Consider the following 18,553-nt stretch of genomic DNA (forward strand, 5'->3'; position numbering starts at 1 on the left):
GTAGATGTAGATAGGAGTCGGCCTACTAATCTTGGACGTGATGCCTATATAATGATCATTGCTTGGATATCGTCATCAGTATTTGAAGTTCTATCAATTGCCCAACAGTAATTTGTTTACCCATCGTATGCTATTTTTCTTGAGAGAAGCCACTAGTGAAATCTACGGCCCCAGGGTCTATTTTCTCATCATATATTTTCAGATATATATTGCTATTTGCCTTTTTATTCAGTTGCATCTTTTATTTTCAGATATATTAATCCAAAAAACCAAAAATACCTTGTTGCAATGTTTTGTTATTTATTTTATATCGCGTTCCCGCGAGATCTATTTATCCGATCTACTACAAATTTATCTATCTTTTACCCGGGAGGGATTGACAACCCCTCTTTTATGTCGGGTTGCAAGTATTTGTTCTTTGTGTGCAGGTACCGTTTACGTAGTGTTGCGTGATTCTTCTACTAGTTCAATAACCTTGGTCTCATCACTGAGGGAAATACCTACCATCGCTGTACTGCATCATCCCTTCCTCTTTGGGGAAATACCAACGTAGTTCAAGCCGCATCACGTGCTCCGATCCTCCTCGAGTTCGCCCAACTGGACGTAGTCGATGGAGCTTCGACGTAGATTCCCGCCATCTCCTTGTGGCGGTGAGGTTAGGTTTTCTTGTCAGATGGCGAGATTTGGTATCAGGTGCTTCAGATCTATTCAAGTGTTCATTGACGGCGACTTCAGAGCAATGGCCCTTAGGGGCACACACATGAAGACTCCCTGGCTGTCAGTGACAAGGTCAAGCCGGCTCCGATAAGGGAGTATCATAGCTAGTGTCATGCATGCCAACTAGTAAATTTTAATGAGGTATCATAGTCTGCTAGTTCTTCGTTGCCTTCCGAGTCTGAGATCGGGGGCGAGGGTGTCGTGTAACTTGAGGCGTCTGACCAACTGTCGCTCTCCTGGTGGTCCGGTTGTCCAATCATTTAAAGATGATCTGCTGGTACGCGACTTCGGCGTTCTGGAGCCCAAAGGGGTACGAATGGCTCGATGCAAGCGGTGAGGATGCCGCAGCTATGGATGAGTATGCCGATGTGATCTTTTGGATCGACGTAGGCACATGCAGAGGTTGTCGTGGTCGTTGGTGGTGAAGGCCATAATGCTGATGTAGATCGTGCGGACAGGGTGGGCTGGTGGGTTGATGTCGACCCGGCTTACCCCGTGGATGGTAAAACTGAGGGGGCCAAAGGTGTGGCTCTCCCCCGGCGGGAGACCGTCGGAGGCCAGGGAAGATTCGATCTGAGATCGGTCTCCGGCCGACAGAACCCGTGCTTGGCGCGCCAACTAACGGTGAAGAAAACCATCAGATCCCTCAGTTGGGGTCCTAGCATAGCTGGAAGTCTGGAGGTCACATAATGGTTTTGCCCAGGTTCGGGCTTCCAGAGAGTAATACTACATTCTGCTCATGTTTGTTATTCATGGTGGAGCGATATCTCGTGCAAGGGGTTACAATGGTGTGTATGACTACCGAGACTTGTTTCTACGGGAGTAGATGAGGATGAGAGTTCCCTAGCCTCCCCTTGTACACTTGAGGAGGCTAGGGTTTTACAGAGAGAGGAAAACAATCTAGGGTTGCGGCCGCACCAACTTGGAGGTTAAGTTGGTTGCATGGGGTTTATCTCCGTCTTTGGGCTGCCCTCTGTTGCCGGGCATCGTGGGCCCTCCAATAGGCTTTCTGTCGGGTTCCCACAATGAGCCGCCCCCGGTGTAGGCGTATTAAGGAATCGCCGTCGGCCCATATATGAGAACCACCGCCGAAGCCCGTTTCTGTACTAGTGTGAAGCCTACGACCACAAATAGGCACACCTAAATATTTAATTGGCCAAGGTCCCAACTGGAAGTTAAATAAATCAACATACATTTGGCTATCATCATTCAAAACCATCGGCACGTCACTCTTTTAAAAGTTTTTTTTTCAAGCCATACATTTGCGCAAACATATATTACAACAATTTTCGTATTCCTAGCACTATCAAAGTCATCATGTATGAATCATATGGTATCAACAACATATTGTAATATAGCCACCCCTCTCTCAATCAACCGTGACCAACATGATGTCCATTTTGTTGAGCTAAATGTACAATCTTCTGTAGATAGTTTGCATAATGTTAAAGACTAATGGTGACAATGGATCCCCCTGACTCCTTTCAAACTACCATAGTTTTTCCAACATCAACATTCACCTTCACATTGAGTAGTGTTCCACCTTTGACAATATTTTCGAACCATCCTATCATGTTTCATTGATACCTTTCTCTGTCAAGCCGTGAAACAAAAAAATCCAGTTAACCTTATCCTAGGCTTTTTCAAAATCCAGCTTGACCACCACCCCTTGTTATATTTTTTCCATATTGATTCTTGCAAAATTTCATGCAAGGACATGACCCATCCATGATATTTCTCTCTTTGATGGGCATTTTGACAAAAAGAGATGAGTCTGTGCATATATGGACTTAACTATTTCCATTCATGGCCATAGAGAAAATTTTCAAAAGCACAACTATCTGCATAAGCCCCTTTTGGTATCAAACTATGAGTGTGACAATACCAAAGTTAATTCTTCTTAAGTCTAATCTGCCATCATGAAACTCATAAAAACATAATGTAGATAGAGAAGATGGCACTCTGGATAAATTTCGTACACCTCACCGGATGCAACATCGGTCAATTGGACACATTTTTGTAGGGAAACATCATTAAATTATGTACTTTGTTACAAAAACAGATTTATATTATGACTATTTGGGACTCTTGAATATGCATATTCATAATATTTACTAGATGATACCTCGCACGTTGTTGCGGGAATATTTTGCAACATATTTCAATGTGATTCGTTGTATGAATAATGAATATTTGAAGTAATAATATGACGGCTAAAACTGAAAATACATATAATTTATTATGTTTGGTTACTATATAAATAGCATAGTAGAATGAAAATTCTCTTCAATGTTTGCATGTTGAGACGAGTCTTTTTTCCATGCATGTATAATGATGAAGTCACATGCTTGCATGTTGGAAGACATATGATAGTGGAGGTGGGCCTTTTCTCATGCATGTTATGGGATGATGTGGCATGCTTGCATGTTAAGAGAAATAGTTAATAGGGGCTAGCTATTTAGATATAGAAGATGTGTGTGTGTGCGCGCGCGCATCACTAGCGTGGTAGGCCACGTGTTGACACAAAAGCGATTTCGGCCCAGAATGAACCCATCGGTCGCGGGTGAACATTTTGCAAGTTATTTTTTTTACTAAAATGTCCCCATAGGCCAAGTTATTGTTCCTGGATTGCAATTGCCTCATATTAACCGACATCCAAATTAATGTTTCTATCCCTATATGTAGCTATTTCTGCCGGGAAATTTTAATATTTGCCCTATAGAAATACTACCCTTCAAGTTTCTACTCCCTCCGTCCAGAATTACTTGTCGAAGGAATGGATCTGTCTAGATGTATTTTAGTTCTAGATACATTCATTTTTATGCATTTCTGCGACAAGTATTTCCGGACGAAGGGAGCATTTTTTAAGTGAACCAATATGTGGTTGGGTGGTTAGAGGGACAATGGTATCCTCAGTCCACCATAATTCAAGTGCTGCTGCTCGCATTATTCGACTTTGTATATCTCAAGATGATATGCCGGCTCAGTCTGTCGAAGGTGCTTATAGGGATATGTTGTGTGTATGCGCGTTCATATAAGTGAGTGTATGCACGTGTATATGAGCGCTTCTGTCTGAACTGTCTTAAAAAGAAGTTTCTATTTTTTAAGCTACCGAGGGTTACATTCAACCAACATGGCTATTATGATTTCTGGTAGTGATTTTCTTTCTTCAGAATGGTTTCTAGCAGTGATGGTACTGAGTTTATTCGCCCATTCCTGTAGATGTCAAGGCCATGGGCCGCACGTGGAGCCCTCCTTGGGGCCTCTTCTCGACCACATAGGGCATGTGCGTCCCAAACACCTTGTCCCACGTCACAAAGAATGGCTGCGAGAAGTTGTATCTGCTAGCGCGCGGCTGATGGTGCACGTCGTGGTACGCCGTGTTGTTCCAGAAGCAAAGGCGGAACACGTTCCCCGGCAGCCACAGGCCGCAGTGGTCGTCGACGCCCTTGACGGTGCAGAGCGTGAAGAAGAAGATGGAGACGCGGGGCGACATGCCGGAGGCGAGGAAGGCGAGCGCGCCGCCGGCGGTGTCGAGGAGGAGGCCCTCCACGGGGTGGTTGTACTGCGCGCCGAAGGCGTAGGGCACGACGAGGAGGTGGTGCCACGAGTGGATGTGCCGGTACAGGAACTTGTTGCGGTGCATGTACCGATGCCACGCGTACTGCCACCCGTCCAGCACGGCCATGCCCACCGCGACCTGCATCGCCACCGTCACGCACGTCCTCCAGGCCGTCCGCTGCTTCGCGTCGCCTTCGCCGGCGGCCGTCGCGGTGTTCCCGGCCGTAAGCTGTGCGTACGTACGTATGCTATATGTTATGAATGTCTTCAGGTGCGTGCATGCGTGTAGAGTTCTGACATACCATGAAAATGGCGGCGGCGACGGCGGCCTGCAGGAGCTGCTGGAGGAGGACGCCCTTGACGACGTCGCGCTTGGGCACGAGGTTCTTGCTGCGCTCCTCCTCCCTTGGGTGTAGCCTGTACTGGTCCATGGACCGTCCAAGCGCCATGTACATGCCGGAGTAGACCCAGTAGGCAGCGACGGGGACGACAATGGCCAGCGCTTCATCAGCGAATACGAGCTTCATGTTGTACCTTTGCTTTTGTTACTGGTACTGTGGGTTTATATGGACCGTTGAGAATGCTAGCTGGTCATACTCCCTGCAGATTGCCTCGGTCATAGGACAATGTCTTGTCAAGGCTGTAATCATCGGAGTCTGGAATTTTTCTGTGAAATCTCTTACTTATGCACATCTAGATTTTAGTAGAAATTCTGTTACTTTACCCAGACGTTCCACACACGGAATTTAGTAAGAAAGTTGTTCAAGCAAGGCGTTCCACGCACATCAGAATTTAGTCAAAAGTGGCGTTCAAGCCAGACGTACGCTTCCATGGACATACGCGGTTTAGTAGTCAGCGTGTCGGTCGTTCCACGCGTGGATTTTAAGCCTATGCGTGTCTGAGGGAAATTCTCCAAAACTCAAAACCTTCGCCTGCGAAACTCATCAATTAGCTTAAAATTTTACTCATTACGTTTTTAAAATTAACACTATATTTGTGCTATGGTATTCCCTCGCTATCCTGACCCGTTTGCATCCCTATTGGTCAGCTTATTGGGCCTCAAACTATACACAAATTGCTAATGTTGTTTCCAACATTTGTCAGGATGCAAGAAATATGGAAGCATTAATAAAGGAGGTTTCTCTGGGAAAAAAATCAACAAAGGAGGTTATGTAGCACAAATTCAATGGTGTTATATTGTCAATCATCTTCGCGGCCGTCTTTTGTATTATCTAGTGGAAATTAGAACCATGCCCGCGCAACACATGATGCCGACCACTGTCTATGGAGACAATTATCGAGACCGCTCCCATGATGCTAAGAGTATAGAGGCCGCCGATTTAGGGTAGTCCGCGCGGTGCCCGCGCGGGGGAGGGGGGGGGGTCTTAGACAAGGGCCTAACCCAAGCATCAAGCAAAAAGTAGAGTATTTGCTGGTTGCACATGCCTTCGCGGGCCATGCCGAGGATTCCAACCTCTGCTCTGATGTCTAAACCCACTACTGTGTGCCTCCCTAGAGATAGTAAGTAGCTTAAGGTCACGCCACCAGGAGTAAAATAACCTACGTGCAAATGGACACCTAAAAGCGGCCTGCAACCGAGTAGAGCGAGTTTGCCACACGACGGTACAAATCGCCTCCTTCCAAGGATCGGGAACGTGTGTCTCTGCCACCGCCGCCGAAAAATGGGAACAGGCCCGTATTTTTTTTTGAGGGGTAACCCAAGCTTTATTAATGATCAAAAGCCACAATTTGTGGTATACATCTTGGGTTAAAGGATTGGCCTAGCCACACATGGCGTCCCGGGCCTAAAGAGAGTGAATGTTTTGCTAAACTATGAGCCTCAACGTTACATCTGCGGCATTCATACATGAAATCACACATAAAATGAAGAGCTCTACTATGAATCTCCTTGATAACCGTACCATATGTTCCCAGGTTTCCAGACTTTATATCGCCTACCACTTGCTTTGAGTCAGATGAGATGACTATCCGATGGATGTTCAGGTCCTCTGCCAGTGCTAGCGCTTCCCGGCACGCGATTGCCTCAAGTGTAGCCAGGTCTGTGATGCCTCGGAGTACAATTGCAGAACTCCCAAGGTAGTTCCCAAGGTCATCTCGACACACTGCTGCTGCCGTGCGTCCCCACGAACGACACCCAGCATTAACATGAATCTTGGCTGATCCCGCTGGTGGTGCTAATGAGCGAGCTGTTCTACTCGCTTGAGGTGCTGAAATTTTCCTTTGGCCTGAGCTTCTTTCTTTGATGATTTTCAAGTCACTCAAAAATCTCTGAATAAAAGAGTGCGTGCTTTGCGGGCTTTGAAATATGCCCTCATGAATTGCTTTCCTTCGCGAAGACCAAATCGCCCAAAGTGTTACTGATATCTTAATGAACTCCGCATGTGATACCGATTCCATCAGCGAGAATAGCCAACACTTCGCATTAGGTCTAGCGATTGCTATTAGACTGTTCGTGGCCTCCTCGTCAGCAAGTGCCCAGGTACACCTTGCCACCGTGCATTCTAGGAGCGAGTGCCTCCACGAATCAGGTCCTCCACACAGCGCACACGAGCTTGTATTCGACATATGTCTGTGAGCTCGTACATCCTCCGTCAGAATAGAGTGTTTTGATAACCGCCAAAGAAACATCTTGATTTTCCCTAGTACCTGAGTATTCCACAGCCTTTTCCATGATCCATCTTCTTTGTTTGAACTTGAGGACCCGGCTGTACCCTCGAGCCAAGCCTCCCTTCTCCTTCTTGTTGCGACCAACATGTTGTACGCCGATCTCACGGTGAGCAGACCCGAGCGTTCAAAGTTCCAGCTCCAGTAGTCTTCCACATTTTGTGTGCATATAGGAATGTTCAAGATCACCGCGGCATCCATTGGCATAAACACTTGCCTCACACGCTCTATATTCCATGTTGCCGATGTCATGTCTATCAATTCAGACACCAGTTCCGGAGGGTTTGCTGATATACACCCATATGGTCGAAGCATTTTGTCCCTAGGCAACCAATTGTCCTCCTAAATCTTTGTGCTTTCACCATTACCAATACGCTTTATCAAGCCTTGCTTCATCACATCTCTTCCTTCCAGGATAGCCCGCCATATTTGACTCGGATGGTTACCTATAGTCGCCTCCAATATAGTGGTGTTTGGATAGTAAATGCTTCGAAGCAGCCGAGCACTTAGAGATTCAGGTTGTTGTAAGATACGCCAGGCCTGTTTCGCCAACATTGCCATATTGAAAAGCTCGAAATCCTTAAAACCCAAACCCCCCATAGATTTCGGTTGGGTCATCTCCTTCCACGAAAACCAATGCGGTTTGTGGTGCCCGTCCTTGCTGCCCCACCAGAACTTCCTTATGAGCATGTTAAGGTGCTCACATAGGCCTCTTGGGAGTTTAAAACAAGACATAGAATACATAGGAACTGCTTAAGCCACTGCTTTAACCAATACCTCCTTTCCTGCCGTGGACATTGTGCTCTCAATCCAACCCTGAATTTTACTCCAAAGCCGGTCCTTTAGGTATTTGAAGGCACCACTTTTTGAAGCACCAATGTCCGAAGGCATTCCCAAATATTTTTCGTTCAGAGTCTCATTTGGCACATTGAGTAGCCCTTTAATCTCATCTCGGACAGCTTCCGGGACCCCCTTGCTGAAGAAAATTGATGATTTGTCATAGTTGATTCTCTGACCAGTACTCTGACAATAAGCATCCAACACTTGGTTCACCTCATTAGCACCCGTATATGAGCATGTGCAATAGGAGCGACCGAACAGGGCCCCCGGCACTAGAAGGGCCCCATTTTTTTGTTAATCAAGGTTTTAATTAAATCATTAGGTACTAGAGTACATAACTATTTGAAATATTTTACAACAATCCACCCTACGCATCTCTCTGTAATCACGATTCATCAGTTTTTTCTCAGCTCTTTCAATCTCACAGCTCTTCCAAAATAGCATAGTACAACTAAAAAAGCAGATTAGGTACATGTCTTTAAAACTTCACTGGTGTAATTTTTTATGAAAAACTACACTGGTTAACAAAAATATTATTGTTTTTCTTTCACACATAGAGCCTAATTTTGATATGCACAGGGCCTCCGATTTTCCCGGTACGGCCCTGAATGGGAACCAGGATGATCCGCCACTCAGTGAACCAGAAATATGGAAGCATGCACCACGAACCATAGCCGACTCCATGGATGGCCATTGTGCTATCACCGTAGCCGGAGCGGGACGACCATCGTCAGGAAGACTCGGGTCGCCATCTTGGCGTTTAACCTCCACCAATGTGTGCTCCGTTTATGGCCATCTCAACGCGCCATCTGCGAGGGCCCCTGCGTGGCAAGGAGGAAAGCCCATTGCCGCCACCTGCTAGGCAGTCATTGCTTGTCAGTTTCCTTCGACAACGGCGAGAAGAGCGGGATGTGGGATGTGGGAGACCGGGACGGTGGCAGCTAAGGCTTCGCCTGCCTGCCCCTGTGGGAGCGACTTGGACGTCTGTTCTCAAGTAAACATGTTTTAGTTTGCAAACCCTAACCGTATTCAGCAAAAAATGGTAAGATACCAAGAGCAACTTCAACGCACCGACCCAAACGGATGGCGGATTTGTCTGCTTTTTGTCCGTTTAGGTCGGCCGCCCGCTCGACGTCCGCCCACTTTAAAATTTGGGTCGGCAGTGCGCCCAACGGCCGCGACCCATTTCATGTCTGCACGCAAATTTGAAAGAAGGCCCGCGGCCATAGATCATGCCAGTGACCATGCCGTTGCCCATAGTTCATGCCGGCACCATGCCAGCGTCAGCATACAATACCAGCTTCAGAAAAACACCACCCAGTTTAGCTGGCGCACTTGCCAGCGGCCGGCACACATGTCAGCACACAAAAAAGGGGCGGGAGTTCGACCACGCCATCGCGGCCGTGGTCATGCCAGCACACTTGCCGGCATACAAAAAAGGATGGCGCTCGCCGCCATAGATCACTCGTCCTCAAACTTGAGCATGGCGGCGTTGACGAGGCCGTGCTGGCCAGGGTTTAACCCTAGATACATCAGCGCCTTCCTCGTTGCTGCCGCGATGTGGGCGTTGGTGGCCTCCTGCTGCGCGGCGGCGGCGATGGCGGCCACCACAATGGCCTCCTCCCTCGCGTTCGTCGTGTGCCTCCGGCCCTTTCCCTTCGCTGACACCCTTGCCCGTTCTTCCGCCTTCGGCTTCTTCTTCGGCTTGGGCGCGGCGGCGGCCTTGCGAGGGGCACGAGGCTTGCCTTTCCCGAAGGGGGCGAACGTGATGCCGGACGAGGCGAGGGAGGCGAGGCCGACGGCGACATTGAGGTCGGCGTCCATGGAGAGCGGCGGGAGCGCGCGTGTGCGGGAGGGTTTTGAGGAAAATGGACGAAAATGGTGGAGGCTGCCATCGACCAGCGGGTCAGGGAGGAGTAGGCGGGCGCGTGCGCGTCCGTCTCGTGTCCACTCCGACGCAATTCCGGCTCAAAAATGGGTCGGCAGGCGGACGAAAAGCGGACGCGCGTCCGTCTGGATCGGCTCGTTGGGCCGACTTTTCTGTCAGCGCCGACCCAAACAGGCGCACGCGGACGAAATGGGTCGCCGCGTTGGAGTTGCTCTAATATCTTCCACGAAGGGATCTCATCTCATATTTTAGGCCACATTCCCTACTAGCTAGTAAAGAGCATTTAACAAGACTGACATGAAATCTACATCATTCCTCGTTCATTCAGATAAAAAATGGAGAACTTTTCAGAACAAAATATAAAAAGTAGAGAAGCCAGCAAAGTCAGTGAAATAATCTAGTTGAAGATTCAACACGCGTTGGTTAGCTCGACATTAGCAATGACATAACAAGATAAATCCAGGGCACTCATGTCCTTGTCATTTACTTGGTCAAAGCACATACCGTTTACTTGCTTTCCGACTCTTCTCCAGTCCAATTAGCCCGTCGTTATTGACCGGTCATACGAGTTACTCCAGTAATCTTTGTGCGGAGGGGTATTTAAATGGTCCGGTAGCTCACCGTGAAACAGGGATGCATCAATCAAAGATATGCTTGGTGGTATATAACCAAGAAAGAACTCATGGCAGAATATATAGCTTCCGCAGCACCAACGAACACTTCTCCATCCACTTCGATGCCTTACCAGCTTCTGAAATTTCCTTTGCGTGGTCCTCATTGCCGGTATGTATCACCCCTTTCTCCACACATATATACGACTGACATGCATACATGTATCATCCCTCAAGTTTCATCATATCTTCCTTTTATAAAATTAATTAATATATTGTCCACTGCTATTTTTTGTTTCGGTATTCTGTGGCAACGAGATAAAAGTGTATGATTGTGCCCAGAGAAGTTCAACATTAATTAACACATAGCTAATCTGACAACAACATCAACAAAAAAGGTAAGTACCTAGGGCACATATCCAGGCCAATATAGCCCTCCAGCTCATTAAAGGGCATGTGTGCAATGGTACCAAATGGTCTTCTGTATATTTTATACCCTACGCATCTTATGTAGAAAAGACTAGAGATGGTCTACAATTTTCTTTTGAAAACTCTATCACTAGTAGAAAACAGGGCTTTGGTCCAGGCCGGGTCAGCCCATTAGTCCCGGTTCAGTCCAGAACCGGGACCAATGGGGACATTGGTCCCGGTTCATGAGCCCAGGGGGCCGGCCGGGTCACATGGGCCATTGGTCCCGGTTGGTGGGACGAACCGGGACCAATGGGCCTCGCTCCTGGCCCACCATCATTGGTCTCGGTTGGTGGCTTGAACCGGGACCAAAGGCTCCTCTTTAGTCCCTGTTCATGCCACCAACCGGGACCAATGATGTGCCTATATATACCCCCTCGCGTAAGAGCAAAGCACATTGCTCTGTTTTTTTCTGGCCGAGGGGGAGAGGGCTTGGTGGTGCTCTAGCTCACCTCCTATGCACACAAGGTGTTCGATGGAATGCCCGAGCCACACTACTTAAGATTTCTCCTCTCCAAGCTCGACCTCCAAGCTCCATTTTTCACAATATTTGTCTAGGTTTAGCGGTCCGTCACGCCCCGTTCCCGTCTTCACCGCCGTCGATCACCCGCGCCGAGCTCGTCGCCGACACCACCGTGGTGAGCCTCTTGTTTTTATCTTCTTTCTGAAAGGAAAAATATTCTCACTTGTATGTTTACACAGATACTTGTATTATTTTCTTACTTTTATTATTGCATCTTATATAGTACGATGGTTTTGGTATCCGCCCCCGTCGGCCCTCGTCTTGTCTATGATTCGGATGTGGTATATATATTATCTTTATAACTATTGGTTCATTTATTGTTTATGAAAATTATGCCGACCAACGTGACATATATTTTATTTATGTAGGATATATGTGAATCGGAAATGCCAACCGACCCTATTGTCGAGAGGTTAAATTTAGTTGAAGAAGAAAACAATTTGTTGAAGGAAAAATAAAAAAAATTGAGGAGGAGAAGATGATATTGAAGTTGCATGTTGCGGATGTCGTCGATGATCACAAAATCAAGATGGATTCAATGCGCTTGAAGATTAGAAAGATTAGAAAATATGCCATTCATACCGAGGCTTGGTATCATTATGCCGTTGGATCAATTGTTACCTTGGTTGCGATTATGATCGCATTTGTTTTCGCATTGAAATGTTTTACATAGTTTCAATGTATGGTTTAATTAATTAGATGCTCTGGAGAGCTATATGTTGTTAGATGAGAACTATGTATGCATTTTGGTTTTAATGTGATGATGCACTTCTATTAATTTGGACACTTAATTATATATAATGCACGCAGATAAACCGGCAATGGATGTATGGTGACAGACACACCTGCGAGTACATTAAGGGCGTGCATGAGTTTCTCGATGCGGCTGAGGCAAACAAGTAGAATGATTTTATATGTTATCCATGCACTGTTTTGTTTCGCACAGTCAGTACACGATCAATCAGGCCTGCAGCGTGAATATGCACCAAATAAATGAACAAGGCGTTTGTCCACAAGTTGTCTCACATAGCTAAATATTCCAAATACAGCGCTGCTATACACACGATGGGCTGTGGATGACATGTGAACGGCAATGCAGATCAGGTCATCCATGCCCAACACTGAAGTGAAGTAGATGGCTGGATTTGGCTGTCGTCCCTTGTCGTTCAGGGACTTTTGTCTGCATAGTAGTTCTGTTCCAAATAAGACTAGCAGAAATGAAAGGTAACCTCAACTGATTATCTCCCTGTGCTTTTTTGCACACCACGTTGGTCACCTATCTGTTGATCTTGAAGACCTTCACAATTATACCTAGTTAAATCAAATTCAGGCAAGATAAATTTGAGATGATAACCATATGTTTGAAGAGATAGAAGATTAACAACTTGTCAGATTTTGCACTAACTCCGCCTATGTGTTCTAGGCATAGCCGGTCCCAAGCCTGGGTTAAGGAGGAGGGTTGTGATAGGCTTGGCGAGCCAACGTAAAAACTAGCCAGTCGGGTATGAAACCCATTTGAGCGAGAGTAGTACTAGGATAGGTGACCTCCTGGGAAGTCCTCGTGAAAGGGTTTCATATCTAAGGGTTGTGATAGGCTTGGCGAGCCAACATAAAAACTAGCCAGTCCTTTGGGTATGAAACCCATTTGAGCGAGAGTAGTACTAGGATGGGTGACCTTCTGGGAAGTTCTCGTGAAAGGGTTTCATATCTAGCCTACCCGAACTTGTTTGGGACAAAAGGCTTAGTAAGTGTAAGTGTAAGTGTTGTCAGGTTTTTCACTTTAAACATGACAATGATTGTTGGACCCTTCAAGACCTCAAGAAATCCAAGAAGTAGCCAAAAGCAACTATTCTACATAGAATGACCACTGGTCACAGAAGGCATTGAATGGAAAATTGGCTTATCTATCAGTAGACCTTGACCGTGGGTCTTCTTTTCAGCTCTACCACATATAATTCCCCCATTTTTCATCATAACATCCCCCATAAGCCTGAGATGATGGCTATTCCCCTCCTTGTTCATTGTACCACCCTCCGGAAGCCCAAGATGAATGTCATGGCAAATTCGCACCTTGTTCACAGTACCATCCTCCACAATCTATCTCTAGTCCTCCTCATTTGCTTACTCCTTGGGTACAACTGTGAAGCTATGAGCAGGAAGGCTGAAAAGGCAGCACTTCTAAGCCTTGCGAGACACTGGGACATCAAGTGGAGGAGATCCATCGTGGACAGAGGCCACTGTAATTGGGAAGGGATCAGTTGTACTCAGGAGGGCTTTGTTGAAGGTATTTCACTCAGCTTCTACAATCTTGCCAAGCCAATTCCGTCAGAAATTTGCTCGTTCAAGAACCTTACATACATTAACCTTTCGTCCAACAAGATTCCAGGTTCTTTCCCTACGGTGCTTTTCAGTTGCTCAAGCCTTGAGTTTCTAGACATCTCATACAATTCTTCTGTTGGTAGTCTCCCATTAAATATTCATTTACTGTCAAAAACGATTGCCCACCTTAACCTTGAATCGAATAGTCTATCTAGCAGTATTCCAAGTTCAATCATCCAGCTTTCATCTCTAGAAGTTCTGAAACTATCTTTCAATCCCTTTGATTCACACAGAATCGATCCACAGCTTGGAAATTTGACAAACCTAGAAGAATTGTCAATGAGTTCTATGAATATAGTTGGTGAAATTCCAGACACTATAGCCAAGCTGACCCGACTTAGAACCTTAGATTTGTCTTCTAACACACTGAATGGGACAATACCGACTGGGATTTGGAGCATGCAGAATCTAGAGTTCCTTGATCTACACAGTAACTCTCTGTCCGGTCGCATACCAGATGATTTCTGTAAGCTCAAGAATTTGTCCCAACTTAGAACCTTAGATTTGTCTTCTAACACACTCAATGGGACAATACCTAGTGGGATTTGGAGAATGCAGAATATGAAATTGCTCGATCTACACAACAACTATCTATCTGGTCACATACTAGATGATCCCCGTGAGCTCAAGAATCTATCCCCACTTACAACCTTAGATTTTTCTTCTAACACACTTAATGGGACAATACCTACTGTGATTTGGAGAATGAAGAATCTGGAGCTCCTCGATCTACACAATAACTCTCTATCCGGTCACATACCAGATGATTTCTGTAAGCTCAAGAATCTGTCCCGCCTTTTATTGTACGACAACCATTTCCCCGGCCCAATACCAGAAAACATTACACAGTTTCCTAAGTGCACCAGATTGCACTTGAAGATGTTTGTAATAATTCTCCTGGTCTCTGGTTCAGCCATTCTCATATGCACAGGGCTGATTGGTTTAACTAAGATCAAGGCATTTTTCTCAAAGGAAAAGGATGATGATGCCCCATCTCCACTGTGGAAGCTGACGGCCTTCCAAGCTACTGATTATGACATTCAAGACATCATTTCTAACCTCATTGATGCAAACCTTGTTGGCAGTGGTGGCTCAGGAAAGGTATATAAGATCTGCCTTGGTAACACAAACGGCGAGGTTATAGCTGTCAAGCAAATATGGACTAGTGGCGGACGGGAACATGATATGCTGGAAAAGCAGTTTCAAGCTGAAATTGAGATTCTTGGATCCATCCGACACGCCAATATTGTAAAGTTGCTTGGCTACATTTCAAGCTCCAAATCAAAGCTCCTCATATACGAATACATGGAAAACGGTAGCCTGTATGAATGGCTGCATCAGAAAGATGATCCTACTAGTACAACTAGACGGTTGTTGAACTGGCCGATATAAGAATGTCAATAGCAACCGATGCCGCAAGAGGGCTGTGTTACATGCACCACGGTTGCTCTCCTGCTATAGCACACCGTGATGTGAAGTCCAGCAACATCCTACTGGATCCTCAGTTCAAAGCAAAGATTGCGGACTTCGGGCTAGCTCGCTCTCTGCTTAAAGCTGGTGAGCCAGAGTCAGTCTCAGCGGTGGTTGGGTCCTTTGGATACATTGCTCCAGGTAAAAATTTCAGTTATTTTGAAATCTGTATTATAACTGTGTGAACAACTACTTACACTTTGTTTTGTAGAATTCGGAAGCTCGAGAAAGATGAATGAGAAAGTTGATGTGTACAGCTTTGGGGTGGTTCTTCTGGAGCTGGTAACAGGGAGGCGTGCAAATGGTGGGGGCGGGTACGAGAATTTGGCGCAATGGGCATGGAGGCAATTTCATCAAGATGAGGACATCCATTTGACAAATGTGATTGATGCAGACATACGAGATCCAGCCTACTCGCGTGAGGTACAACTGGTGTTGAAGCTAGGGCTAATTTGCACCGGCACAAACCCATCATCACGGCCGTCGATGAAGCAGGTTCTGCAGGTCCTACAGCGCTGAAAACACACGGTGATGCAGTTCCATGAAGCAGGTGCTGCAGGTCCTGCAACGCTGAAAAACACACGATGATGCAGTTCGTAATAAGCCATCTGAACCAGAAGGTCGTCAAAAGTTTCAGAGACACGCCGTGCTGTTATTCTTACTAGATATAATTTTCTTTTCGAATGAAACGGAAGCACGGCGACACACACAATGTTTTTTCTACAAGCAATAAGATTCAGCATCTGTTTTTTTATTGTGCAATGTCAGCGTGTTGTCTGGCCATTGATCCTGTTTACTTTGAGGTTCAGTTTAAAGTCAAGGACTAAACAGAGTATCAGTATAAACATCTGACTTTGGCAACACTTTTGGTAACCTTGCGTGTCATGATAGCTCCAGCGAGTTTCGATCTTGTCACGCTATCGTTCTAACCTAGGCTTGCCCTTCAAAATATAAACATCAATCTCCCTTTTGAGGGGAATTCATTCTGAACTTTGTGTTGGGTGCTGTTACTTTCTGTAGACAGAAAAAAAAAAGGTGTCTTTCTGTGTTGGATGCAGTCTTCCTTCAAACCTCAGAGATCCTACACAAGTGTTGGTAAATGCGAGATCCTGCTGACAGAATAAAAAGAGGTGCGCAGAGCAGCACTGCAGTTTTTTTTCTTCTTCTTAGCTGGTTCCTTCCTTGCAACAATGTAAGAAGATCTGAAGATGCACACCACTTTTTTTTTTGGTTTGTTCAGCAGAGATGAGGAGGCTAGATTTTTGTAGATTATGCCCAGAAGATATTATTTCAAGAGATATCTTCCTGCTTAACAGCATAGGATATTTCACGGAGCCATTCCGTCGATTCCTCGCCTTTTCGGCACATTGTGTCCATCAAAGCAACAACATTTCACATCTTATCCATTACAAAATCAAGCTCACAAGTCCAATCCTTTTGCACGGTATAAATCCTTCCTTCTCAATTCCATTCTCAGTTTTGTTTTTGCACACTCAGTCAGTCAGTACAGGGTTCAGTCAATCGGGCCGGCATGACGAACGCAACAGATAAATAAGCACTGCATTTCTCACACTATGCCCACCAATCATGTCTGCTCTCTTGTGTCAGGGGATGTAGTACATTGGGTTGGGGAGCTTGAAGGAGCGGGCGCTCATGGAGTAGCCCAGCAGGTCGCTCCACTGGTCGCCCGAGTTGCCCAGGATCTTGTACCCCTCCGCCTCCATCTCCTTCCTCTTCTCCGACTTGTAGGCCGTCGCCGTTTTCTCCCGGTCAGCCGCTGCCCTGGACATCATCACAGAGGGCAGGTTTCAGAATCCCATTATGCAGAAATGAAGAACACTAGTTGGCAGAAGACTACAACAAGATTAGTGGCTGTGAAATTCAGCACCGCAACAAGACTATTTCACCCTTGTCCTCAGGTTGTGGTACTGCCATATTAGAATTTGGATGGAAGGACTGGCGCTAACTAAGTAGATTCATGTCTGGAACGCGTACCTAGAACAGAGTATTCGGTCCAACATAATGAACTTTCTACTGCCTATGAGCTTGTGATGTACGTACAATGGCAACGGCAGAAGAGGGACGGTGAAAGTGTAGGTACCTGAGTATGAGCTTGTCCCAGTCGTGGAAGCCCTGTCTCCTGAGGTTGTCGATGGTGACGGCCTGGTGGGCCTCGGTGCGGCCGGTGAGCAGGAAGGTCTTGAACCCCAGGTCGCGCACCTCCCTGTAGAGGCGGAGGCTGGAGGGGATCGCCGGCGCCTCCCCCGTCTCCACCCACCGGTTGAACTCGCGGTGGTCGAACAGCTCCAGCCTGCAATCCAACATCGAGCGTGAGCAAATCTCAGACGAGGAATCGAGCTTCCCGGCCCGGCGGTCTTGGAAATGGCTCACCCGTATCCGTGCTGCGCGTAGTAGGGGAGGTTGGAGAGCATCGTCTCGTCGATGTCGAAGACCCAGGCAGCGTCGTTGGTGGAGGCGGCGGCGGCGGAGCGGGCGTATGCGGAGGCCTCGCGCGCGACGAGGTCGAGGTCGGAGCGGTAGGCGGGGCCGGTGAGGTATGCGCGCACGTGCGGCACGCAGCCCTCCGGCACGGGCTGCAACACAGTCACCCCAAATGCAACTGAACGCCATGATAATTATACTGGTATGTGTTGCTGACGGAGCTCCACTTGGCAACTAACCTATCGACACCCCGTTGCCGGCCAAGCCCATCTCCCCTTCCCTTCCACCTCCACACCGAGCCCCCTCGCGCTGCGCCACCGCTAGCCACCCGCCCCTTCACCATCGCCAATCCACCAAGTTTGGCTTCTCTGCCAGCCACTGCCCTGCTTGGGTCTCGTCCTCGGACCTCCTTCCCAGCAACATTCATGCGCCTGCCCAGCCTGGCGTCGCGTATCGGGCGTTCATATTTTATCGCCTGTGCTGCCCTGTCGCTGCCATACCAGGCAAGCCTTCCTTCTCGCTCAACTTCACGCCATACCCCCGCTTCCACCGTTGCAATGCTTCCCTCATCCATGGGGTTCTTCGGTACTGGCTCAATTCCTTGCGTGACAACTTCCAGGTGGTTGCGTGTGGAGGGTTTTGAGTTCAGGCTCGAGCTCTCCTCACCCACGATGGCCTCCTTCAACCTCTCCCTCAACAATCTATGCCATGGCTGGCTCGTCCTTCGGTTCCTCCCATCCCTGGACGCTGCACGTGTGAAGATTCAAGCCAGGGGAGACCCAATGCGCCTAGGCCTGCCACCTGAGTTGGGGCCGTAGCGCCACCGCAACCACCACCATCCCTCCATCTCCTACCCTCACGCGGACTGGTGAACCCCAGGGGCACTCGAGTGCCTCCGCGACCGAAGCGGGGGAGACGGCCTGCGACCACGCGGTACCCCCTTTTGTCGCAGTTATTACTCCTCCGCCT

General features: G+C 47.3%; 2 protein-coding genes and 1 pseudogene across 3 annotated transcripts; 1 reads left to right on the forward strand and 2 right to left on the reverse strand.

Moving 5' to 3' along the window:
- Nucleotides 1-3,701: 3,701 nt before the first annotated feature.
- On the reverse strand, nucleotides 3,702-4,805 carry LOC125523583 (sphinganine C4-monooxygenase 1-like). The gene is made up of 2 exons (XM_048688603.2): nucleotides 4,581-4,805; nucleotides 3,702-4,507 (listed from the first exon to the last, which is right to left on the reverse strand). The coding sequence occupies exons 1-2, from the start codon at nucleotides 4,803-4,805 to the stop codon at nucleotides 3,920-3,922; spliced, it is 813 nt and encodes a 270-aa protein (XP_048544560.2). The 3' UTR covers nucleotides 3,702-3,919.
- Nucleotides 4,806-13,292: 8,487 nt separating this feature from the next.
- On the forward strand, nucleotides 13,293-16,005 carry LOC147957771 (uncharacterized; annotated as a pseudogene). The gene is made up of 2 exons (XR_015611199.1): nucleotides 13,293-15,283; nucleotides 15,354-16,005. The product of XR_015611199.1 is annotated as an uncharacterized LOC147957771 (transcript).
- A 480-nt stretch (nucleotides 16,006-16,485) lies between these two features.
- Nucleotides 16,486-18,158, reverse strand: LOC147957772 (acid phosphatase 1-like). Its single transcript, XM_087531849.1, has 4 exons — nucleotides 17,991-18,158; nucleotides 17,534-17,736; nucleotides 17,244-17,453; nucleotides 16,486-16,924 (listed from the first exon to the last, which is right to left on the reverse strand). Exons 1-4 carry the CDS (start codon nucleotides 18,156-18,158, stop codon nucleotides 16,747-16,749), a joined length of 759 nt encoding a protein of 252 aa, XP_087387975.1. The 3' UTR covers nucleotides 16,486-16,746.
- Between the last annotated feature and the right edge of the window lie 395 nt (nucleotides 18,159-18,553).

Source organism: Triticum urartu, chromosome 7A (genome assembly GCF_056163025.1).
Source record: "Triticum urartu cultivar PI428250 chromosome 7A, HENAU_Tu73, whole genome shotgun sequence".
NCBI classification, from domain to species: domain Eukaryota; kingdom Viridiplantae; phylum Streptophyta; class Magnoliopsida; order Poales; family Poaceae; genus Triticum; species Triticum urartu.